The following is a 25,992-nucleotide window of genomic DNA, read 5'->3' on the forward strand; positions in this document are numbered from 1 at the left end:
ACAGAGGAAGGCTTGCTTCACGCCCCGGGAGAAGCGACGGGAAGCTCGGCTGTGAGTTACGGGCCCCGGCGTCTCCGCGTGGGGCGCACCGTCCGAGCCGCCCCTCCCAGTGTCCAGCGCCCCGCCCCTCCCCGCCCCGCCTCGCTTGGGAGAAGCCGCCGGGACGCGCCGGGCTAGAGTGGGCGGTTATAGGCTTTGAGTTAGGCCGTTTCCGGGAGGCGGAGCTCAGACCCAATTTCCTTTCTCCACATCCAGGTGGCGCGGCGTTTGCTGTGGCGACTAGGCCCGCGTGCGCTGGAGACCTTCGCGCTGGCCCCCAACGAGCCTCCTGCCGTGGGCCGGCGCTGCGGCTCTGCCGCGGCGGCAGCATGGGTGGCCCCCGGGGTGCGGGCTGGGTGGCGGCGGGCCTGCTGCTCGGTGCAGGCGCCTGCTACTGCATTTACAGGCTGACCGGGGGTCGGCGGCGAGGCGACCGCGAGCTCGGGATACGCCCTTCGAAGCCCGCAGGTGGGACCGCGGGGTTCCCGGCAGGTGGGCGGGGACTGGGCGGGGGGCTCCCCAGGCCGGGGTGGTGGCTTGCGTGTGCTCGGGGTAAAATGAGGAGCCGAGCTAGAGGGAGAGGCAGTACTTGTGTGAGTGCGGGGTGCTGCGCCGACCCCGCGGCCCCTTTGCTCACTATACTGGTATGAAAACTTGCGCTGGCTTTTCCGGCTGAGCTCCGCATCACAGCGGAGGATTAGATTTCTTAAAAACCTGTTGATGGCCTCTCATTTTAAAGCTTGCTCCGGGCCTTTCTGTAACTAAAGGGATTCTCCCGATTGTGGAAGGGCTGTTGAGGGGCCCGGAGCCATAGGTCAAGCTCTGCTTGCAGGTTCCCTGGAAGAAGGACGTCAGAGGGTCAGTTGTGCGGGCGCTCGGCCCGGCCTCAGAGGGGAGGTACCTGGGAGTCACAGTGGTCGAAGACCTCGCAGCCTGGTGTGTGTTTTGGAAATGGGAACAGTTGTCTGCGCGAGACACACCCTCCCAGCGGACAAACGCCTGATTCGGTTTCTATCCAAAAGTTGATCTGTACGTTAAAACCCTCCAAAGGCATGTTTCACATCATGGAAGCTGTTAGGGAAATAACTTAAAATACCATATCTGCCATCCAAGAAACTCCTGTCCACAATTGTAGACGAGAGCTGAACAGCTTTATTGTTGAATAAGCACAAACTAGATTGCCTCACACGTCACGGGCAATTTGCTAATGGGATAGCAGGAAGAATTCTAATTCCTTTAAATGTAGCTGGACAGATAGAACCGATTTCATATTACGTACGTGTTCTCAAAATAAAAAATAATTTGTCCTTAAGTAAGAGGACTTGACAGTACCATTTGCTACATGTAGTTTATCCTAAATTTACTGGTAATTGGGGTGGTTGTTATCTAATTGCCTTTATCCAGAGGAAAAATAAAAATATCTTTATGATGTGGAACCAGATGCCCAGGCTAAAAACTCACAGAGTTGGGGAGATTGGGTCTCCATCTTCCTGGAAGAGTAGGTTTCAAAGAGTAGGCTTTCAAACAGTAGGCTCCAAAGCTTTTAAGAAAGTCTTGGGCTGTAAAACTGGCCAAATGCTTATTTCACTTTTAGAAAGATTTACATTTGTATCAAAGAAACAGAAAAAGGAGTTTTGTTTTGTTTTCAGACAGGGACTCACTCTGTCACCCAGGCTGGGTGCACTGGCACAATCACAGCTGCAGCCTCCACCTCCCTGGGCTCCTCCCACCTCACCCCCCTAGGTAACTAGGACTACAGGTGCACACCACCACACCTGGCTAATTTTTCTATTTTTTTAAGAGACGGGTTTTCACCATGTTGCCCAGGCTGATTTGAACTTGGCTCAAGCAGTGCTCCTGCCTCAGCATCCCGAAGTGCTGGAATTACAGGATCGAGCCTCCTCACCTGGCCAACAAAGGATTTTTAATTACAAGTTTGCACGAGGGAATGCTTTAAGAAAAAGGGAGTGGAAGAGGAAGGTCTCTTTCACTTTTGGCACTAGGTATAATTCAGCTTTTTTTTTTTTTTTTAAGATTTGTATTTACCCTTACTGTATTAGTCCATTTTCTGTTGCTTATAATAGAATACCTGAAACTGGGTAATTTATTAGGAAAGAAATTTCTTAGTTATGGAAGCTGAGAAGTCCAAGATTGAGAGGCCGTAGCTGGTAAGGGCTTTCTTGTTGTGGCATAGGGCATCCCAAGGCCAGAGAGGCAAGTGTGTTAACGTGCTGACTCAGGTCTCTTGTTCTTATAAAGTCACCAGTCCTGCTCATTAATCCATGAATGGATTAATTCATTCATGAGGACAGACTCTTCATGATCCAGTCACCTCTTAGAGGCCTTACCTCTCAATACTGCCACATTGGGAATTAAGTTTCAACATGAGTTTTGCAGGAGACATTCAAATCATAGCATTTACAAAGCCCAATTTGTTGTCTTTGCCTATGTCAGAGATATTTTTGTATAAGTACATTGGGAAGGTGTCCTGGATTCAGATATCTTCTCAGTTATACTGACTCAATCTGATGAATGTGGACAAAGTCTTTTAAACTTAAACTTACCAGTTCCCGTAATCATCATCATCTTGGAGTAAGGCAGCTTGAAAAATAATTTGCTCACAGTCCCTTCTTCCTGAAGCTACACCTTTATCATTGAAGAAGACTTGAGAAATGCTCATTTCATCCTCAATATGGTTTGGCTTTATGTCCCCACCCACCCAAATCTCATCTTTTTTTTTTTTTTTTTTTTGAGACGGAGTTGCACTCTGTCACCCAGGTTGGAGTGCAGTGGCATGATCTCAGCTTACTGCAACCGCCACCTCGTGGGTTCAAGCGATTCTCTTGTCTCGGCCTCTGGAGTAGCTGAGGTGACAGGTACACACCATGTGCCTGGCTAATTTTTTTCTATTTTTAGTGGAGATGGGGTTTCACCATGTTGGCCAGGTGATGTGCCTGCCTTAGCCTCCCAAAGTGCTGGAATTACAGGCGTCAGCCACCATGTCCGGCCCAAATCTTATCTTGAATTGTAATCCCATAATCCCTACATCGTGGGAGGGACCCGGTGGAAGGTAATTGAATCACGGGGGCGGTTCCCCTCCCCCCCATGCTGTTCTCGTGATAGTTCTCAGGAGATCTGATGGTTTTATAAGGGGCTTCCCCCTTTGATCTGCACTCCTCCTCTTTCCTGCTGCCTATGAAGAAGGAAGTGTTTGCTTCCCCTTCCACCATGATTGTAAATTTCCTGAGACCTCCCCAGCCATGTGGAACTGTGAATCAAACCTCTTTCCTTTATAAATTACCCAGGCTCGGGCAGTTGTTCATAGCAGCATGAGAATGGAGTAATAGAGTTATCATCACGCTTAGATTTCAGAAGATGATCTTTTCTTTGTTTTTTGTTTGTTTTGTTTTGTTTTTGTTTTTATTTCTTTTGAGACGGAGTCTTCCTCCTCACCCAGGCTGGAGTGCAGTGGTGATCTTTTCTTTGTTTTAAACTCATACCTCTAATCCCTTTGGGAGGCTGAGGTGGAAGAATCACTTGAGCCCAGAGTTCAAAACCAGCCTGGGCAACATAGTGAAACCCCATCTCTACAAAGAAAAATTAGCCAGGCATGGTAGTGTGCACTTGTAGTCCTAGCTACTCAGGAGGCTGTTTTGGGAGAATCTCTTGAGCCCAGGAGGTCAAGCCTGCAGTGAGCTGTGATTGTGCTACTGCTCTCCAGCCTGGGCAAAACAGCAAGACTATCTTAAAAAATAAAAAATAAAAATAAAAATAATTTTTGTACTAACGTGGTTTGAGAGCATTGAAAAAGATGTAAACAGTCCCAATTCATCCACCAATCTAATGTCATAACCTGACAAGGATAGTAAGAAAAACTATAAATCTGTCTCAACTATGAATAAAGGTATAAAAATCTTAAAATATTAGCAAATCAAATCTATCAGGGGATTAAAGTAATAATATACCAAGGCCAAATGGACATGGAAGGAGGAGTTATATTAGAAAAAGGAAAAGCCACATGATGACCTCATAATAAAAAGGCATTAAAATATTATTTCTTTCCATAGCTGAAGACTCGGGGAAAAAAAAAAGAAAAAAAATTTTATCATTTCTGATAAAAACTTGCAGCAAGTTAAGAAAAAAGAGAAGGAAATGTTCTTAAGTTGAAGTACATCCATCAAAACCCAAAAGCAAATATCATATTTAATAGACACACTAGTTAGTAGCATCCTTATCAAACTCAAGAACAAGAGAAGGGTGTCTGCTATCACAGCTACTATTCAATGTTCTTCTGTAGTCATAGCTTGGTAAGACAAGAAAAAAGCAACATGCATAAATATTGGAGGCAGAATTATAATTGTAGGTGGCATAATGATTTACTTGGAAAAATCCAAGAGAATTAACTAACTACTAGAAGCAATGAGTTTAATGAAATATCTTGAGTACAAGTAAATATATCCAAATCAGTAACTTCTTGTATACATGCAGTAACAATTTAAAATTTTAATTGAAAAGATTTTATTTTACAGAATGAGACCCTGTTTCAAAAAATATATATCATTCATGATAGCTATAAAAACTTTAAAAATTAGGAATTCACTTTAAAAACTAGGAGTTCCTGTAGTGAGAAGATAATTTTACTGAAGGGCCTAAGACTACATAAACAGGCATATGGTGTTCCCAGTTGGAAAGATTCTGAACCATGACAGTTATCTTGAAATTTGTCTTGCTACGTTATAATGTGGTAGTTACTTTTCATTCCCTTTGAGAATTGTAATTTCTCCTTGATTTACTGGAGGAGACCACAAACCACTGAGCCTAAGATTCTTTCACAATCTTGTTGGCACAAAACTAGATGGAAAGTAGAACACATGGTGTTTGACTCCTCACCTGTGTAATAGCAGTCCAAAAACTCACCAGTGGAAGAGCTGAGTATTTGATGATCGCCCTCTTGTAAAATTTTTAGAGTTTTAAGTTTTACATTTCTTTACCAAAAAGCAATACATGGTTTTTGTTTTGTTTTGTTGTTTTGAGATGGAGTCTTGCTCTGTTGCCCAGGCTGGAGTGCAGTGGTGCAATCTCAGCTCACTGCAACCTTTGTCTCCCAGGTTCAAGTGATGCTCCTGCCTCAGCCACCCGAGTAGCTGGGACTACAGGCATGTGCCACCACTCCTGGCTAATTTTTGTACTTTTAGTAGAGACGGGGTTTCACCATGTTGGTCAGGCTGGTCTCAAATTCCTGACCTCAGCTTATCTGCCTGCCTTCGCCTCCCAAAGTGGTGGGATTACAGGTGTGAGCCACCGTGCTGAGCCAATATATGGTTTTTATTAGAAATTCAAACAGAATATACAGAATTAAAGTATAGGCTCATTATTTTATTTTATTTTTTGAGACGGAGTCTTGCTCTGTCGCCCAGGCTGAAGTGCAGTGGTGGGATCTCGGCTCACTGCAACCTCTGCCACCCAGGTTCAAGCAATTCTTCTACCTCAGCCTCCCGAGTAGCTGAGATTACAGGCATGTGCCACCATGCCTGGCTAATTTTTGTATTTTTAGTAGAGACAGGGTTTCAGCATCTTGGCCAGGCTGGTCTTGCACTCCTGACCTCGTGATCCACCCATCTCAGCCTCCCAAAATGCTGGTATTACAGGTGTGAGCCACCGCACCCGGCTAGGCTCATTATTTTAATATACTAGGAGGAATAATGGTTGAGAGGAAAGAGTAATGTAGGAGTAAAAAGATCTGGATTCTAAAGCCACTTTTGCTATTAATCAGCTATGTGTCCCATTAATGAAAATAATATACTGGTCACTTTAAATATTCTAGGTACAAAAGTGCTTTGAGGTAGGCACTATTAACTCCCACTCAGCAGATGAGTAAACTGAGGCTGAGAGAGCCTAAGTCTCTTACCTGGTAAGTAGCTTATTTGGGAATTTGAACTAGACAACCTGACCCCATAGCCTCGGCTTAGTTTTAACTACCACATTGTGCCTCTTCGCACCAAGTGAGAATTCTGTGATACAACACTGAAATTTTATCGTTAGTGATTTAATTCCTAGAAAAATTTTAAATGGCTATTTATAAAGAATTTATACATCTATAAGCTTTTTTCTTTAAAAAAAAAAAAAAAAAAACATTTCATTCCTGTCACGCAAGCTGGAGTGCAGTGGTGCGATCTCGGCTTACTGCAACCTCTGCCAAGCTCAAGCAATTTTCCTGCCTCGGCCTCTCAAATACCTGGGATTACAAGGCGTCCTCCACCACGCCCGGCTAATTTCTTTCTATTTTTAGTAGAGATGGGGTTTCACCATGTTGGCCAGGCTGGTTTCAAACTCCTCAGTTCAAGTGATCTGCCCGCCTCAGCCTCCCAAAGTGCTGAGTTCACAGGTGTGAGCCACTGCACCCAGTCTATAAGCTTTTTAAAAATGACTTCATGAGATAACATATAACAAAGTGGTATGATTTTGAAATATCTCAAATATGGATGAGTTAAATTTATCACATTTCTGCCATGCATGTGCATGTGTATGTATGTATGTGTATATGAAATCATACAACTTCAGGGCTGTGTAGGAAACTCTGGAGCCAGTTACAGTATTAAGCCAACCCTTTTATTTGCAGATGAGAAAACTGAGACCCCAAAAAATAATAAGTGACTTACCTGTAACTTTGATTTTTCATTTCTCTGGTTTCTGCTACTAGCTACCCCTGTGACTTTAGGCAGATCCTTGAACAATCCTGGCTTCAGTTTCTTCCTGTGTAAAACAAGAGGTTTGGATGAACCCCAAATTCTTTCCATTCTAAAAAGCTGTGTTTTTATCATTCTTTCCTTTATCTTTTCAAGTATTCTTTGGGCGAAACCGTATTTTATAAGGTGTTAATGAGGCCCAAGTGTATTCAGAAGTAAAAGGTCTTGATTAAGACTTGGTAGTGAGAATATTCTAGCTTTGTAGCTGTGACATTTTCTTAACATTTCTTATTTGGCTTCCTCAGGGCATCACATATTATATATCATGTACCACATATTGTTTCCCATGTATAACCTATACTTGTCCCTTTATTTATTTGTGTGTGTGTGTGTGATTCTTCTATGAGCAATATACTTAGTTATTTTAATTACAGAAATAATACCTGTTCTGTTTATTGCAAAAAAAAAAAACAGTACTGTTGAGTACAGGGTAGAAATAAAAGTCCTTCATAATCCCACTACCCAAAAATAACCACCTTTAACAGTTTTATTTTCTTAATAATTACGGTGGCTCACACCTGTAATCCCACCACTTTGGGAGGCGAAGGCAGGCAGATAAGCTGAGGTCAGGAATTTGAGACCAGCCTGACCAACATGGTGAAACCCCGTCTCTACTAAAAGTACAAAAATTAGCCAGGAGTGGTGGCACATGCCTGTAGTCCCAGCTACTCGGGTGGCTGAGGCAGGAGCATCACTTGAACCTGGGAGACAACCTAACAGTTTTGTGTGTTTTAAGAAAAAACACAGATTTGGGGTCATGTAACACCTATTGTTGTGTAACCTCCTCCTCACCTACCCTTTCCCCTCCCCCCACCACCCCAGTAAGAGTGTTATAAAATGGCTTCTGTTCTTCCTGTGGTGATTTCTGTAAAGAGGATTTTTTTTTTTTTAAGGTAAAGCCGTAAGTTTAAACATCATTGAGCAGATCCAGCATTTGGCTATCCTAGCTCTTCCTCAAAATGTCAGCTTTTCTTTTGTCATCACCACCAGCAGGACTATTATTCTAGGATCCTAGTCATCATGCCTTGTTGTATAAATCAAACAAAAATGCCACACTAGCAACAAGATTGGTTTACTCTCATAGCTTTCCTTCTATCTGATGTGCTTAGAAAAGATCTGCTCAATGCAAATCATATTTCCTAATTAATCTGTTTATAGGTAAGTGTTCCATTGGATGGGTGTACCTGGTTTTTAAAAGGAGAAACAGAAAATGTTATCAGCATTTGAGGTATATAGTATTTGCATGAAGTGTCTTACTAACAGCCATATGCCAAGTGACCATTGGCTAATTTCTTGGTATCTATAAGCCTACACTTCCCAGCTGTAATTTGAGAGTACTACAAGTATCCTCTTCTCAAGGATGTAAAGTGCTTAATACTGTGCCTGCCATACAAGTATGTATTCGATATTGTTTTTAAAATTTTAAAAAAACAGGCTGGGCACAGTGGCTCATACTGTTATCCCACCACTTTGGGAGGCCAAGGCAGGAGGACTGCTTGAGGTTAGAAGTTTGAGACCAGCCTGGGCAACATAGTGAGACCCCCATCTGTACAAAAAATGTTTAAAATTAGCCGGGCATGGTGCATGTGCTAGGACCACAGGTCCTACCTACTTGAGAGGCTGAGGCGGGAAGATCACTTGAGCCCAGGAGATCAAGGTTGTAGTGAGCCATGATTGTGCCACTGCACACCAGCCTGGGTGACAGAGTGAGAGCCTGTCTCAAAAATAACCTCATATTGATTTTAGCTTAACTTCAAATAACTTTCTTCTTATGCAGAAGACTTAACTGTTGGTTCATATGATGATGTTTTAAATGCTGAACAACTTCAGAAACTCCTTTACCTGCTAGAGTCAACTGAGGATCCTGTAATTATTGAGAGAGCTTTGATTACTTTGGGTAACAATGCAGCCTTTTCAGTTAACCAAGTAAGTACCTCAACTCAGCAAGCAGGCTCTTTTCATTCTTACACATTAGCAGTAATTGTGACCCTGAATAAATTACTTAACCTCTCAGACCCTCAATTTCCTCATCTGTACAGTGTGGCTACTTATACTTAAAACATAATGTTTACTTCTGAAAAACACAGCCTAATAGTAATATGATTATTAATGTGATTATAGATCCTTATGAAGTTGGTCACTGGCATCACATTCATAAGTATATCTAATCAAAGTTTAGCATTTCATGGCCTTTTAAATTATTTAAAATTCAGCAGTGCTTCAGTAAAACAATGAATGCATCTAACATTTAAGTACATACTTTAAATTGTATATAGGTCTTATGAGTATGATGCTGATGCTGGTGGTCCCTGGACCACATGCTGATAACCACTAATCAATATAAATGGCTCCTGCAAATGGAGACTTAACACTAAGACTAAAGAGCTTAATTTGAACACGTCCATCTTCCTACTCTTCCTCACAACCCTCTAGCATGAGAAAGTAGTTAAAACCAAATTTTGTAATTGTTTTCAGCCAATGCCCTTTGTTAACATTGTCATAAGTACAATATTATTTTGAATTTATAGTATTTTAGCCCAGCTTTCTCCAGAATGGCAAGGTTTACTGTAAAGCTCTATAAATGTATAGGGCGATAGAGAATCTTTGTGCATTACCTACTCTTTCGGTCATAAATGATAGAATTCACCTTAAATTATTTTAAGCCTAAAAGGGAAAATATTGAGCTCAGCTAACTTGGACAGCGAAGAATAGCATTGATTTCAGGCACAACTGAGTCCAGTTCAAGGTTGCAGAGTTACCAGAGTTGTCTCTTTCTCTACCTTTTGGCTTTGCTTATGGCCGCTCAATTTTATGTATTGGTCTTTATCTTTCTGGCCACAAAGTGGTTTTCTTCACAAGGGTTGAAAGAAAGCCACTAGCCTCTCTAAGCCTTCATCTCTGTAGCTCATTATCCAAAAGGTACAGTTGTTCTTCTAGGATCCAGTGTTAACCCTTTGGATCAATCTTCGGGGCAATTTCTGAATCAATCAAGGGACCATGGCCCATGTTTATTGAGGCCTGGTTCACATGAGCAGCCTGCAGCTAAGTAGCAGGGATGGCTGTGAATACAAGTGAACAACAATCCCAGCAGGGACTTTGTGGGACAGAGGAGATGCCACATCTGCCCTCGTGGAAAGAGAGCCACTAGACAAGCAAAAACAATAGCTAGTGATTAATGTGTTAGCCTGCCTTTAAAGGAGTATTTCTCATGGCATAATTTTGTATTCCTCTGAAATAAGTTGTAGTCAGAGTAGGCCAGTACCCACTGGAGAAGAAGTACTTTCTTGAGCAGTGGGGGTCAGTGCCCTCACCATCAATTATAGTACCTTAATCTGCTTTAACAGTACAGTTAAAAAAAAAAAAAAAAAAAAAAGACTTTTCTAGTAACTGCAAGTCCTTCGAAAGAACTTGAAATTGTAAAGGGAAAGTTTATTTCTCTTTTAATGCTAAGATCACCCTTAACAGTAAAATGGAGTATTGAGCTATTTCTGAGAAGTAGATGATGGCAGTCTTTTTCTTTTTTCCTGCTAGAATAGCATGTCTTCATTTGACAAGAATAATTTTTAGCATATTTTTCTTACAAGAATTAAAGCAATTTAATTCTTTCAATGTTTGAGCCAAAGGCACATGGTAACATAGTATTGCAACTAACCGTAAGACATCCCAGATTATTTTTCCTCTGAATATTTGGGTACCATTTCTCTTCTTTTTTTTTTCTTTTTTTTGTGGCAGAGTCTCACTCTGCTGCCAGGGCTGGAGTGCAGTGGCGCAATCTTGGCTCACTGTAACCTCCTCCCAGGTTCAAGTGATTCTCCTGCCTTAACCTCCCCAGTAGCTGGGATTACAGGCACCGGCCACCATGCCTGGCTAATTTTTGTATTTTTAGTAGAGATGGGGTTTCACCATGTTGGCCCGGCTGGTCTCGACCTCCTGACCTCAAGTGATCCACTCACCTTGGCCTCCCAAAGTGCTGAGATTACAGGTGTGAGCCACCGTGCCTGGCCCTGGGTACCATTTTTCAAACTGTGTGGAACTTGATTCTGCAAGATATCAGTGTGTTCCCACCACTTCCACTGCTGAAAAATGACCCTCTTTTTGTGTTTAGTTCATAGACATACTATCGTCAACACACCCCTTTTCAAGATTCCCAATGCATATGAACATATTAAAGAAACATGCTTACTCTTGTTATACTTAGATTTTCCTAAACTTATATAACCATGGGAACCCCCCCTTATTTTTATGGAACATCTCTTAACATTTTGAGGGATTAGTGTTTCAAATAATACATGTTAGCAAAACACTACTTCAGTATTCTAAATCCAAAACACTAACTTTAGTATTCTAAATTATAACACTTTTCCAGTTTTGCCTATAATGAAGAAGTCATATAACTCATCTCAAAGAAAAATAATTTTATTTGTAAGTTGCTTCAAGATTGTTATATTACCTCTATAAATTTTTATTGTATTTCTCAACACTGTAGTTTAAATAATTATGTATCTTAATAATCTTATTTTCAATGGCTTTTCTTTACCTATAAAAATATGGGTAGTGAGATTTTTTTAAAATGTGAATTAAATATTTGTATATGGGAAAGATATTTCCAAAAAGCCGTTAATTTTTAATCGTATTTGTGGATGCAAAGAATTCAGTAAATGGAGATGCATACTGAAGTCCCACTCCTGTTTTGTTTTGTTTTGTTTTTCCCCTCGTAGGCTATTATTCGTGAATTGGGTGGTATTCCAATTGTTGGAAACAAAATCAACCATTCCAACCAGAGTGTTAAAGAGAAAGCTTTAAATGCACTAAATAACCTGAGTGTGAATGTTGAAAATCAAATCAAGATAAAGGTAAGTTGACTGAAAATCACAAATGTATAAGGTTTTCTATAAATAAAAGAGAAAATAACAAAAAGATGGGTAATGAAACTTTAGTAGACTATCCTTTGTAATTTTACAGCCAAGGATTACCTTTAGAGGAGTGGAGAATAAGACAGAAGAGGGAGGGACCTGAACTAGCCAATAAGAGGTACAATAAGACTTATGTTTGAGTAAAATAATGCTTGTTTATTCTACAGGTTATCCTCTACTTTACATCAGGGACAGGCATTGGTGACAGTAACAGCCTTAAGGCTATAGGCACCAACCAAATAGTGAATATAGTTGGCTGAAAGTTGGGACAAGACTTTGTGCTAGAACTAGAAATAGTATTACAAGAGATTCATTCAGGGAGCATATCCGATGCTACATATTCATAAATATGGTTGTTAATGCATACAGTTTGGCTAGTTTTGCCTTTGAAATTAGGTGTACTGTATGAGTGTATTAGGAAGTGTTAAGTCACTGTATGCTTTAGCTCTTTCAGTGGATGAGGCAAATGTGCAAATAGATTAAACTGACTTTCACAGAATAACTGTTCCTTTATCTTGTTGTATGGGGAGAAATCCTCCATTTTAGGATGCACATAAAATGCTAACCTACGTTACTGACATTGCTTTAATGCTTTTTCAAAAATGTTATTTATAAAGCAGTTAACCTGTAAAAAAAATAGTTAACTTAAAAATGCTAACCGTTAAAACACTTCAGCCATGGCATATGTAGCCAGAACCCAGTGATACCCCCCAATTATAGAAAAGAGCAGTGTTTTCTGTTTATTATTGAAACAGGACTCCCATGTTCAAACCAGAAATTGTCATTCAACAAAACAAATCAGGTCAAGACAAATCACGAAACAAGAGACAGGAGGATGTGCTCATATGAAGAAAAAAACAACAAATAACCAAACTTTCATTTCCTTGAACATGATGTTGATGGCAAGATTTGTAAGAGGTAATCTCTGTATTTGGTTTAGATAAAGACTTCCAGCCCAGAACACTGTTAAGCAGTAACTGTGAGGAGCTATGCAGAAGTGATGAGAGGCAAGTACTATATAGACTAGAAAATTTAATTTCCTACAGAATTACAGATTACTATGCTATGAAGCAAAAGCAGACCATTCTTAATGTGTCAAATTAGTGAGCTTATTAATGTCAATAAAAATATATGACCCCATCACACAAACAGGTAACTCTAAATCTACTTTGAAAATCTGATCAGTCAAGAAGTATTACCAGTTTGGAGGCTATGTACCAAGTGTCATACCAAAGATAAGGCTGCTGTCCTCACAGAATATATGAGGTCATTGACAATCAATTAGAATATCCAATGAAGTGGATATTCTAATATTTGGGGAAATATTGGAAAACTAGCAAAGTGCCCTGGAAATTACATATTCTTGCCCTTCCACAAGACATATAGATCCAGATGAGATTAGTTTGGAATAGGGGTCTTTTTTTAGTCTAGAAAATCTTTAGAGTCCAATACAGTTATGGCTAATCAGAGACTAAAGAACCTTTTTATAAAAGTAAGTAGGATTGGAAGTCCTTGGAAATTGAGAACCCTTATTTTGAATTAGCATGTTTTAATCAAAGGTATAGAATTAATCAAGTATCAGTTAAGAATTTCTGGAATGCACTCCAATGCCAGAAGACCACTAGCATGCTATTCTGTGCTATGAAGATTTCCTTGAAATAGAAGGTAAAAAAAAATATTGCCAGCCATAAAATAAATTTTACTCTACTTCCTCAGTTCTCCAAAGAAAAATCTTACTTTTTTCACATAAGAAACTTACTGGATCAAATGAATGTTAATTAAACAAAAGATTGTGTAAGTAAAACTGGGCAAAAGACAACCTCTGAAATCCATGAAAGAAGTAATCATCAAAAGAGAAGAATCATTTTTACAGTAGCCCCATTGCCATGAGAGATATTTTCATGAGCCTGGGCCACCTCTCCAACATATAGTGAGAATCTATTACAGGTTTCAGCCAACCAATTTCCATTCCAGCTTGACAGCCTGCTGCAAATTGCTGAGATTCTTCCTTGGTTGAGGAAAATAGAGTAACGACAATTTTACTAGACTCTTTTGCCATAGTGTCCCATGGATTTATTTCAGTGGTACCACTGTTGCCAACACCTATTACTCATCTTCCGTATGACAAACAATTCACATCTTTACTAAGATTTATATTAGCTATTATTTCAATAATCACATCAATTCCTTTCTTACTACACATTTCTTAATTTTATCAACATTAACTTAACTTCTTTGTAATTAAACACTTTGTGGGCTCCATTTTGCAAAAGTCTTTTGACCCTCTCAGTACCAACTGTGCCCAAAACCTTCAAGACATAAACTCTAGCAATTTGGCATGTTGCTATTCCAGCTCCTCCACTAGCCCCATGAACCAGAACACTCTCCAGCTTTCATACAGACACTGAATCAGAGCTCGATACGCAGTAAGATATGGGATACCAATGGCAGCATTTTGTTTAAAGTCCAGTTTTTCAGGCAGTTTGTAAACAGTGTGATCTGCTACAGGAGCATACTCCACATGGCTCCCAGAGATTGTGCCGGTAGTGAAAACTGTCACTTTTCTTGAAAGTAGATGCATTCCCTCCAACAGCTTCCATTACCCCAGTTACATCTGAGCATAGAATAAGGTGTTTCTATTATAAATACCAGAGTAAATGTATGTCTCCATGGGGTTGACACCACACGCCTGAACCTTGATTACAACTAATGGTCTTTTGGAACTGGTACTGCAACATCTGACTGAGTTTCAGGACTTCTGGTCTACCAAATTCAAACACTCTAACAGCTCTCATCAGCTTCTGTTCAGTTGCCATGGTCATCTAGATAAAAGCTCTAGAGTGGGAATCAAAATCTGCAAGGGCTCCTTCATATTCCACTGAAGGAGGCTGACCAGGCTGCTTCTAACTTTTGCAGCCAACAAGACTTTTGGAGTTGGGGTTCATTTTAATCCAAGGGTGCTAAAGGAACCAAGCCAGGGTCAGATAATGTCAGAAGAAAAATGCAATATTAGGAAATTATGTTATTTCAATTCAATATTTATCAAACTCCTGCTTTGTGGTGCAGAGTATACAAATGAGCATGATGCAACTCTTGTTCTAAGAAAGGTGGAAGGAAGGATAAGGCAAGTCCTTAAATAATTGTAAGTCAAGGCAGAACATAATGAAGTCCTTTAAGGAAAAATGTAAGTAAAACATGATTGAGTACATAGAAAGGAGAGATTTGATCCAAAAGTTTCTGTAAGAGGTGGAGTCTGACCTGGCTCTTGAGAATGTTACCCTACAGGTAGAGTTGGGGAAGGAGAGAATTCCAAGAGAACAGAACAAGATGAGGTGGACACAGCTGCAAGGATAACTAAGCTGGTCCATTTGGTAACCTTGTTATTATAATTGAAATGGTAAAAAGATTCAGATATAATAAGGATGTAAACAGTCCACACATTTTAGGAAATGCTTTGAAAGACATCAGCATCCTACAGAAGTATATGATTTATAAAGAGCTAAATAAATGCCTTGTTTTTAAAGGACAGATGTATAATTAAATTGTAACCAAAGAGAACCAGTTGACTTTCAGATGTAAATTAGGGCCAGGCGTGGTGGCTCACACCTGTAATCCCAACACTTGGGAGCCAAGACAGGAGATTTCTTGGAGGCCAAGAGTTCAAGACCAGTCTGGGCAACATAGACCCCATTTCTTTATTTTTGTTTGTTTGTTTTAGTGTTGAGATGGAGTGGAGTCTCACTCTTGTTGCCCATGCTGGAGTGCAGTGGTGCAACCTCAGCTCACTGCAACCCCTGCCTCCTGGGTTCAAGCAATTCTCCTGCCTCAGCCTCCTGAGTAGCTGGGATTACAGGTGCCCACCACCACGCCTGTAATTTTTTGTATTTTTAATAGATATGGGGTTTCACCATGTTGGCCAGGCTGGGTGAGACCCCATTTCTAAAAAAAAAAAAAAAAAAAATTTATTAGCTGGGCATAGTGGCATGCACCTGTAGTCCCAGCTACTCAGGAGACTGAGACGGGGAATTTGAGGCTGCAGTGAGCTGTTATCACACCACTGCACTCCAGCCTGGGTGACAGAGTGAGACCCTGTCTCTAAAAATAAATGTAATTTAGATCTTGAAACCAGATTAAAAGTTTAATCTCTCATTGCTTTACTGCCATTTAGTTTCTGTGGTAACGTGGATACATTTGGGATTTTTTTTGTAATTAATCATTGTTTATGGGACAATTGGTAACTTACCACTTCAAATTAGGAAAATTTTCTTAGCAGTTAGAACTTTTGGTGGAGTTCAGATTTGCTTAAGTGAATAGCAGTTATCTGTAAAACATCATTTTTCTAAGCTAGAAAGCTCATGGCCAGGCCGGACATGGTGGTGCACACCTGTAATCCCAGCACTTTGGGAGGCTGAGGCGGGCACATCACTTGAGCTCAAGAGTTTGAGACCAGCCTGGGCACCATGGTGAAACCCTGTCTCTACAAAGAATACAAAAATTAGCTGGGCATGGTGGCTCACGCCTGTAGTCCCAGCTACTCTGGAGACTGAGGCAGGAGGATCACTTGAGCCTGGGAGGTCAAGGCTGCAGTGAGCGGAGATTGTGCCACTGCAGCCTGTGAGGCAGTGAGACCCTGTCCCCCCGAAAAAAAAGAAAGCTCATGGCCAGACACAGAAAGTAGAGTTTCAGAAGTTTCCATCACACTGAGTTTAGTTGTGTCGTGTATGATACAAGAGTACTACAGCATTGCATTACTTTTTACCAGTAATAGTTAACAATATTATGAAGGGGTGAATTATATATATATGTATACACCTAGGTAAATAAGAACCTTAGGCCAAGTATAATTTTGTTCTGCTTACTTTTGATAGGATTAATTCTAGGGAAAGATTCTGTTTCACATTATCCTCCCATTCTTTACTTCTGAAATGATGTAGCTCTCTAGACCCTACTGCTAAGATACTTACTGTGATACAAAATGGCCTCACATCTTCTTCCCTGGTCCCAGTGTGCGCAGACCAGTTGAAACAGAAAGGTGGACTAAGATGGGAAGCCTCCAACCAGGGAGAGGCCACTGGTGTTAAGAGCATGATTTCTGGGCTTGGCTATTGCATCCCCACCTGCTGTCTGACATTGGGCAGGGGACCCGAGCTCTTTAAAGACTTAAAAGTCCTTGTCTGCAAGATAGCCGTAATAGTATAACACCCAACTCATTAGAGTTGTCTTCAGGATTAAGTGAGGAGTATTTGTAAAATGCTAAGTACTGTGCCTGGAATTACCAAAGGAAGCTTTTAAAAAGTCAACAACTTTTGAGGGCCAGATAGAAATGTCATATTTTGGCCGGGCGCAGTGGCTCACGCCTGTAATCCCAGAAATTTGGGAGGCTGAGGCAGGTGGATCGTGAGGTCAGGAGATCAAGACCATCCTGGCTAACATGGCGAAACCCGGTCTCCACTAAAAATACAAAAAAATTAGCTGGGCATGGTGGCGGGCGCCTGTAGTCCCAGCTACTCTGGAGGCTGAGGCAGGAGAATGGCATGAACCCAGGAGGTGGAGCTTGCAGTGAGCTGAGATTGCGCCACTGAACTCCAGCCTGGGAGACAGCGAGACTCCATCTCAAAAAAAAAAAAAAAAAGTCATATTTTTTGAGGAGTCGGTTCCATCCTGAGCAGTAGCCCTACTCCACTGTGCAGAAAAGTGGCTGTTCAGTAGAAAAATTTAGGAGATTCTAAGATGCTCATTTTCCTCCCCTGCCTTCAGATATACATCAATCAAGTCTGTGAGGATGTCTTCTCTGGTCCTCTGAACTCTGCAGTGCAGCTGGCCGGACTGAGATTGTTGACAAACATGACTGTTACCAATGACCACCAGCACATGCTTCACAGTTACATTACAGACCTGTTCCAGGTGTTACTTACTGGAAATGGAAACACGAAGGTATGAAGAGCTATTGTGTCAAGCTTATTAACATTGAAATAGTATTTGCAGGCCACCTATCTTAAGTTGATGTGCCTCAAAGAGGAAGATTTATTAAAAACTCACATGGGCCCAAGAAAGTATATTATTTTTAGTCCCAAATATTCCATTGCAAAATTAACTTGTGAAAATCATCTATTGTTTCACTTATCAACAGATTCCTGTTCATTTGGTTTGCTGAGAAGCTAGCTTCCCCCCACCAAATATAGGAACATTGTGATTAAAAGGAGTCTTTGAGTAATAGTAGTGGTTCGTTGAATATTTTGCTTACCTCAGAGTTAAGAAATCATTTTTTTGATTCAGTTATTTGTTGAAAAATATTTCTAAAACAACTTTTAAGCTGTAGTAAATGAAGTGAATTGAATATATGAAAGATGTCTCAGTGCTTCACTCTGTCCAGTTAGGTTGATATAAGAGGCAACAGATACTGAGCTGAATTAAGTAGGACCTTAGGAGATGCCCTATAAAAAGTTTCTTAAGTAAGTCTCTCATGTTAGTGTGCATTCTTATCAATTGCAATTTTTCAAGAAAAAGTAGCATAAAAATAGATTGTAGGCTAATTAAAAGTTCAGATAAGTTGGGTTGATTGTTCATCAAGGCTTTTTACCATGTTAGTCTGTGTTTTCTGTAACAGTTGAGAGACAAATGCATAAGCATTTTAGAAAGACCAAATGTGAAGCCATACTCCAAATATTCAACATCACTGCAGTTATTTTTGAGGTTATCAAGATGTGGTTACAGGAGAGTCTTACTGTAGTCCTGCTTTTATGTTTCCAAGGTGTTTGTACATGGACTTTCCTCTTTTCCAATAGCCAAACTTGTTTGGATCTGATCCAAGATGTACCAAAAGGTATTGAAAATTAAATGTAAGAGTCATCTTCTAGCAATATTGCACCATTCCCAGGCAGTTTCCAACATGCATCAACATCTCTGTTTCCAGTGGAACAAGATAACTTCCAGCCCCTGAACACCTGGGGGAACTCCTTCCCTCTTTACTCTGTTGTTGCCACTGTAGGAGAAATCTCTCCTCTGCCTGACTCTCCAGCTGCTTTACCCAGAACCTCAGGAGGAACTCTGAGTCCAGAGCCAGGCTGAGTTCAGCCAGACGAGTCTGGCCTTGGGGCTGTATATATCTGTCTCAGACATCGTCTGTGTTTTCATATATTTTTTTACTTTTTAAAAGATGACCCACACCACAATAGTATGTTCTATTTTTGTTTTGTTGTGTTGTGTTTTTCCATTACATTGCTTAGTACAGTATTTCTACGATAGAAAATTTGCTTTCTTGGTCTGCCTTGGAACATATCCACCATTTGCAACATTGATTTTCCATAAAAATTGAGTTTAAACTTCCAACTTGCAAATGAACTTTTGGATAGTCATCCATTTGTTAGTGGGAAAGTGTGTCTGATTTAGGTATTTTCTTAGTAAATAACCACTAAAATGAATTTTTAAATATCTTATTTTGCTTAAGTCAGGGATCTCACTGTACTGTAATAACCTTTTGGGTACACCACTGATTGATAATGCAGATAGTGGAGGATTAACATAAATAAACTGTGTGCTTGTTACATCTGCAATGAAAACAAAACTAATGGTTTAAAATGTCCTAGTGTCACCACAAGATGGTGCATGTGACGAGGAAAAAAAAAACATGTCTTAATATGGCTTCAAACCAAAATCCATATATTTGTTTAATCTGTAGTTGTACTCTTAACTGTATATATATATTTTTCTCATATTTAACTCCCTTCTACAAAGAATAGCAACGTCAGATTTTAATACAAGATACCAAATAGCTGTTGCTGTTGCTATTCCCTGGGTGTATACCTGCCCTCATTGATTATTAGTGGGTCTTAGATTTTGACTTCATCCAGGCTTATTTCATAAGTTCAGGACCATCCTATTTCATACCTCTTGTTCCTATTTTTCTAATTGAAATTTCATTGACATTGGAGCCAGGTGTTTTTTTCCTAACACTTACTCCTAGTGTTGCTGACAGCCAGTCAGGCCAGATGAGATCTGATAGTGACCTCCACGGAGTGCACTAAAGAAGGGTTAGAAGTCTCCTTTACTCTTTCACCCCCAGAGGCCCTAATTTATTAAGAGCATCTGTTTGAAAAAGACAATCTCTGCATATTCAAGAAATGTTACCAGTGGTCACTGCTGAGGATTGGAAGGGGCCAATAGCATGGTGGCTTTTGTTTTTACCTTGTTCTCTTTTGCATTATTTAAAATTTTTATCATGACCAAGTAGTAATTTTCTAAAAATAAAGAAATATTTGATAAAAACAGTAAAATTAAGCAAAGTATTATGTCATCCTCAAATAAATTAGTATCTACAACATGATCAAAGGAATTGTGAGTATACAGGATATATGCATAAAGACCAAAAAGAAAATACCAAAACTTTTCTTTCTCTTTTTTGACACAGAATCTCACTCTGTTGCCCAGGCTAGATTGCAGTGGCATCATCTCTGCTCACTGCAGCCTTGAGCTTCCAGGCTCAAGCAATCCTCCTACCTCAGCCTCCCTGGGACTTCAGAAGACTGGGACTTCAGTCACATGCCACCACACCTGGCTGATTTTTGTATTTTTTGTAGAGATGGGGTTTTGCCGTGTTGCCCATGTTGCTCTTGAACACCTGAGCTCAAGTGATCTGCCCACCTTGGCCATGGGTGTTCAGGGGCTGGAAGTTATCTTGTTCCACTGGAAACAGAGATGTTGATGCATGTTGGAAACTGCCTGGGAATGCAGGCATGCACCACTGCACCTGGCCAAAAATACCAAAACTTAATCGTGATCATTTCTGGTTATGTAAATATGGGTAAATTTTCTTTTTCTTTGTGCTTTTCTATTTTTTTGAAAGTGCTGTGGTAAACATCTGTTGCCTTTGTAATAAAAAATTTTTCTAAAATAATATCCAGGCTCCTTCCCAGCTCTAGTGAAGAGCACATTTGTCACATTTCCCTGAGTTAGTACCCCCCTCTATGCTCATTTTAGTTCCAGGTATCTTGTGGAAAGTATGGTTTCACATGGCCTTTGTTTTTAAGAGGCATTCTATTTGAGTCTTCTTATTACTGACTTTTTAGTTATAAGTGATAAGAATGCTGATATTTTAGCTAGTCAGCCATTAGATATTTATTTGCTTATTATTTATATCATTGCTGGGCATGGTGGCTCATGCCTGTAATCCTAGTTACTTTGGGAGGCCAAAGTGAGAGGACTGCTTGAGGCCAGGAGTTCAAGACCAGCCTCAGCAATATAGTGAGACCCCCATCTCAATCAATCAACCAGTCAGTTTTTATCACTGTGCTTTTTTATATGATTGTAAAACACTTTCACATTAAAAGATAACCTCAAAAATTCATAGTAGCTTACCAAAAGGGGCCATATTGTTATTTATTTATTTAGTCTTGGTAACCAAACAGTTCCAAAATTTTAAGTTTAAGTAGAAATGAGCTGAGCTTTGAGAGATTTTTTTGTTGTTGTTTTAAAGATTATATTTCTTTCTTTCTTGTGGGGGATGAAGATGGGGTCTAAGGGTCTCACTATATTGCCCAGGCTGGAGTGCAGTGGCTGTTCACAGGCACAATCATAGCTTACTGCATCATTGAACTTGAACATCCTTGAGATGGGAAGGCTCAAGCAATCCTCCCCCCCTCAGCTTCCCAAGTACCTAGGACTACAGGCCAACACCATCATGCCTGGCCATACTTCACTTACCAGTAATCATAATGAAGATCGTGTATTTAACAGATGTTAAGCTTACCATCTGTTCAGATGTGCATGTGAGTTGGGGGTAGATTGTGAAGACATTTGCAATATTCTATCTCCCTAACATTATAATTGGGAAAAATTAGGTTTAAATAACACTGTGATAGAAAACCTGTATCTCTGTGATAGGTTAAGAGTGGTACAAGACGTTTGCAATATTCTATCTCCCTAATGGTGTAATTGGAAAAATGAGGTTTAAATAACACAGTTCTATGATAGGTTCTCTAAGAGTGGTGCCAAGTGTTACAAGAGTTCAGAGTGAGACCTTTAAAGTAGAATGAATAGAGAAGGTTTCCTGGAGTAGAGAGAATTTGAGCCAGGCCTGGAAGCTTAGGCAGGACTTTAACAAGAAGACATGGTGAGAGAACAGCATGCCTGAGAGAGAAAATTCATGCTTGCTAGTCTGAGATAAGCCAGTGTCATCTTCTTTCAGGTACAAGTTTTGAAACTACTTTTGAATTTGTCTGAAAATCCAGCCATGACAGAAGGACTTCTCCGTGCCCAAGTAAATAGCTTATATATTTATTTTGTAAATATACACATATATACATTTGAACAGACAGACAGATCTGGAAAGATTTAGCCTAAAATGTTAACAGGGATTCTCTCTGAGGAGCAGTATTAAAGGTGGGTTTTTTTAAATTCATTTTGTATATATGAATTTCCTAAATTTTTTGCAATGAGCCTATTTTACTTTTGAAAAACATTTTTAAAAATTCACCCTAGCAACAATAAATTAGAACTTTTTTCTCTACCCAATTTTGGGTACAATTGTGCCATCCCATATTTTATACTTGAACTGTTTGTGTTTACATGTATCTTAGTATCCACTGAAGCAGCAGTACTGAGTCCCCAGCATATGCTAGATGAGACACACCAGTGAGCACAGTGTGACATGGTACATGTCCTCATGAAGCTTACAGTCTAGTGGAGAGACAAAAATATATAACAAGTGAACAAGGTAATTAAAAGCTGTGATAAGTGTTCTGAATGCTGGGATAGAATGGAGCTCCACTCCTGTAGAAAAGGAACCATCGTATTCATCTGCTCATCCCTGTTCCCCACCCAGCTCTGTGCCCTGTGGTGTATGGGCACTAAATGTTTGATGAAATAATGAGTTCCCATGAAAACCGTATGATGATCTTAAGAAAGAAAACGTTGTTTTTCCCAAATAACCACATTCTAAAATTTCAAGGAAATCATATTTTTCCACCTAAAACATTCCCTTTTTTCCATTAGTATACAGCGTGGGGGTACATAAGGTTTTATACATCTGTTATGCAATTTTGGGTTTTCTATGACAAAATTTTTTAAATGTGAGATACATTTTAAATGTGAATTTTAAAATTTTAAAATGTGAGTTATTCAATGCAGTTTTAAAATGTTAAAATATACATGAAAAATGTTTTCCTATATTATTAATATAAAATAATACTCATTGTTTCCTATTTCAGGTGGATTCATCATTCCTTTCCCTTTATGACAGCCACGTAGCAAAGGAGATTCTTCTTCGAGTACTTACACTATTTCAGAATATAAATAACTGCCTCAAAATAGAAGGCCATTTAGCTGTGCAGCCTACTTTCACTGAAGGTTCATTGTTTTTCCTGTTACATGGAGAAGAATGTGCCCAGAAAATAAGAGCTTTAGTTGATCACCATGATGCAGAGGTGAAGGAAAAGGTTGTAACAATAATACCCAAAGTCTGATTGGTCATATTTTTCCAAAGAGTAATGCAGTCTGGATATAAACATATTTTCTGTCTTCCTTATAAGGGGATTCTTCCAGCTGCTGAATTTAAACAGTAAATATCACATTTTATCATTAACACAGCTATAACTTGCCATGGTTCTCAGATTTTTTTGGACTTATTTTGATGCCAAGTGAGTATAAGAGCTTGTACTGAAACCATTTCTTTCTTTCTATTTTGCTATTTGCAAATGCTTGTTGTTTTCCCTACATGAAGTGGCAGTAACCTTTTTCACATTTAAGCTACCCTTCTACCTTTTGAAGTGATTTGCAGTTACTCATCTGAGACAGCATCAGTATTTGACTAAATCATTGTTTCACAACTGAATAGTCTTGTTCTTTTAGTAGAAGTGAAATCCTAAGCTCTTGAGGCCACTCATCTGCCAACCTGACCATACTGCTTTCAAAAGTCTTTTCTCATCAGTAGAACCTATTTTGGTCACTTCTAGTCAATGAAAAATGTAAACTTTTAGGAGAGAATGTTTCCTAGGACTCACCCACTCCATTCAATATTACATATAAAATAGTGTGATCAATCACAATGTCCATCTTTAGACAGTTGGTTAAATAAACTGTCTGGTCTTTGAAAAGACCGCGCCGGGCGCAGTGGCTCTTGCCTGTAATCCCAGCACTTTGGGAGGCTGAGGCAGGCAGATCACCTGAGATCGGGAGTTTGAGACCAAGCCTGACCAATATGGAGAAACCCTGTCTCTACTAAGAATACAAAACTAGCTGGGCATGGTGGCGCATGCCTGTAATCCCAGCTACTTGGGAGGCTGAGGCAGGAGAATTGCTTGAACCCGGGAGGCAGAGGTTGCAGTAAGCTGAGATCGTGCCATTGCACTCCAACCTGGGCAACAAGAGCAAAACTGTGTCTGAAAAAAAAAAAAAAAATGATGGAGCTCCAAATGTGCTTAAGTGGAAAGATATCTATGAAATACGGTGGTTTTTTAAAAAACAAAAATTATAGAATACGGGATCCGTGTGTGTGTGTGTGTGTGTTTGAATGAAAAATGCTTATGTATTGACAGAACACCTCTAGAATGATACCCAAACTCCTGGAGTGGGAGTGGGGAATGCCTTCTACATACACACTGTTCTACTGTTTGAATTTTTTACTATGAGCCCAAATTGTATAATCTTTTTTTTAATAAAGAGGAAAAAAATCACTCCCAAGGTTACACATATTTTTTCCCTTGACAGTACTTTATTAATTTTCATCCATATTTTGCTCGACTAAAAATACAATGTATGAAAATTTGTTATCTTTAATAGTATTTTTATTCCATAAGCTACTATAACAATTTATTGATACATCTGGGATTCAGCCAGGTCTTATAATATTTAAATTTATAACCCCTGCCATGCTTAGCATTAAGTAAATCAGTATGCAAGCAGTATTTAAGGCAAAGCTTTAAGAATACTTTAAATTTCATTTGTAAATACATAGATACAAGACTGTTTCCATAGGAAGTCACAAATCCTCAAACAGAAATATGTGTGTTCTCAATGTTACCCTGATACAGAAATCAAACTTGGAAGAAATATGTTTACATTAGAAAAAGGGCTCAGTATAAGGTGAAAACTGAAAATTCCCAGTGGGCTAGACATAAACAAAAGTATTCATTCCCCAGAAGGCACATTTCTTTATAACCGTTTTTTCAAATCTACCTCCCTATTTAATGAAAGCATATTCATTAAATATGAAAATATGCATACATTAAAAACAAGGATTTGTTTTTAATGTGCTTTAGCAGCAGTGGATTCTAAAACTATGTCTTCTTGTCCTCTCTCATTAGTTTGAATAATCACACTCCCTAGAGATCAGAGCATTGAGTCTGAAATGTCAAAATGCTAGAGAAAAGAGGGAGTAACTTTTACCCAGAAAGAAGATGCACAAATACATCTTTTCCTACGTAGGTCATGGCATATGTTGGCTTTTATAATTTGGGATTTCTCCTAATTGATGACCCACCCTATTGGGCAGTGAGGCATAGCAGTGTTCCTCAGTTATCACAGGAAACTTCACTAAAATCTTACATATTGCTATGGGTATTCACTAATCAAAGAGGAAAATGAAGTTGACTTAGAGGATAAGACTGATGAAAAGACACTGCAATGCATGTTAGACTTAATTGAAGAGAATGGATTTGTCTTATTTTTCAAAATTTTTCACTTTGCACATAAACCCTTCAAAATGTAGATAACATGAAAAATAAAGTGGAACCCACTCAATAAGGTGAGATTCTGTAAGCAGAGATGAAGCTTGATGTTCTTAATGAATAGTGTCAGTGTAGAAAGAACATGAGTGGTAATAAAAAATTACAGCTTATGAAAGGGCCTAGAAAAATGAGGCAGGCCAGACGAGTGGAAATAGAACACAACAGTTTAAAGTGCTTTGAGACCCTCAGTTAAACAGTACATATGAATACAAAATAACGTTAAGGCCATTCATGGAGAAGAAATACTTAAGCAAGACATACCTGGCTTGCTTCATAGAGAAGAGGTAAGAGATGGATTTTCAATTCGGCGTGCAGCAGCAAGGAATATGGCTACAACAATGCTGGCTAGTATTAGGGCAACACACCTCAAAGCTAACCCACCATAAACCTAACATCTTGATTCACATCTGCTTGGAGTGAAAAAGTTTATGATCAGTCTTTTCAGGAAGGCTTATTTTATGGGGGATTTTTTTGTGCTTTAGTACCCCAAAATCACATACATTATATATACACACATTGCATACACATTTCCCCTTGACTGATTCGCATCTTTGTAGATAAACACTAAATTTT

General features: G+C 39.5%; 1 protein-coding gene and 1 pseudogene across 1 annotated transcript; one reads left to right on the top strand and one right to left on the bottom strand.

Moving 5' to 3' along the window:
• ARMC10 (armadillo repeat containing 10) lies at positions 1–25,991 on the top strand. Its single transcript, XM_032761273.2, has 7 exons — positions 1–51; positions 256–507; positions 8,563–8,711; positions 11,504–11,638; positions 17,456–17,632; positions 21,882–21,953; positions 22,903–25,991. The coding sequence occupies exons 2-7, from the start codon at positions 369–371 to the stop codon at positions 23,155–23,157; spliced, it is 927 nt and encodes a 308-aa protein (XP_032617164.1). The 5' UTR covers positions 1–51; positions 256–368; the 3' UTR covers positions 23,158–25,991.
• LOC116814192 (quinone oxidoreductase-like) lies at positions 13,874–14,514 on the bottom strand (annotated as a pseudogene).
• Position 25,992: the final 1 nt, after the last annotated feature.

This window comes from Hylobates moloch, unplaced genomic scaffold (genome assembly GCF_009828535.3).
Source record: "Hylobates moloch isolate HMO894 unplaced genomic scaffold, HMol_V3 SCAFFOLD_1, whole genome shotgun sequence".
Classification (NCBI taxonomy): Eukaryota; Metazoa; Chordata; class Mammalia; order Primates; family Hylobatidae; genus Hylobates; species Hylobates moloch.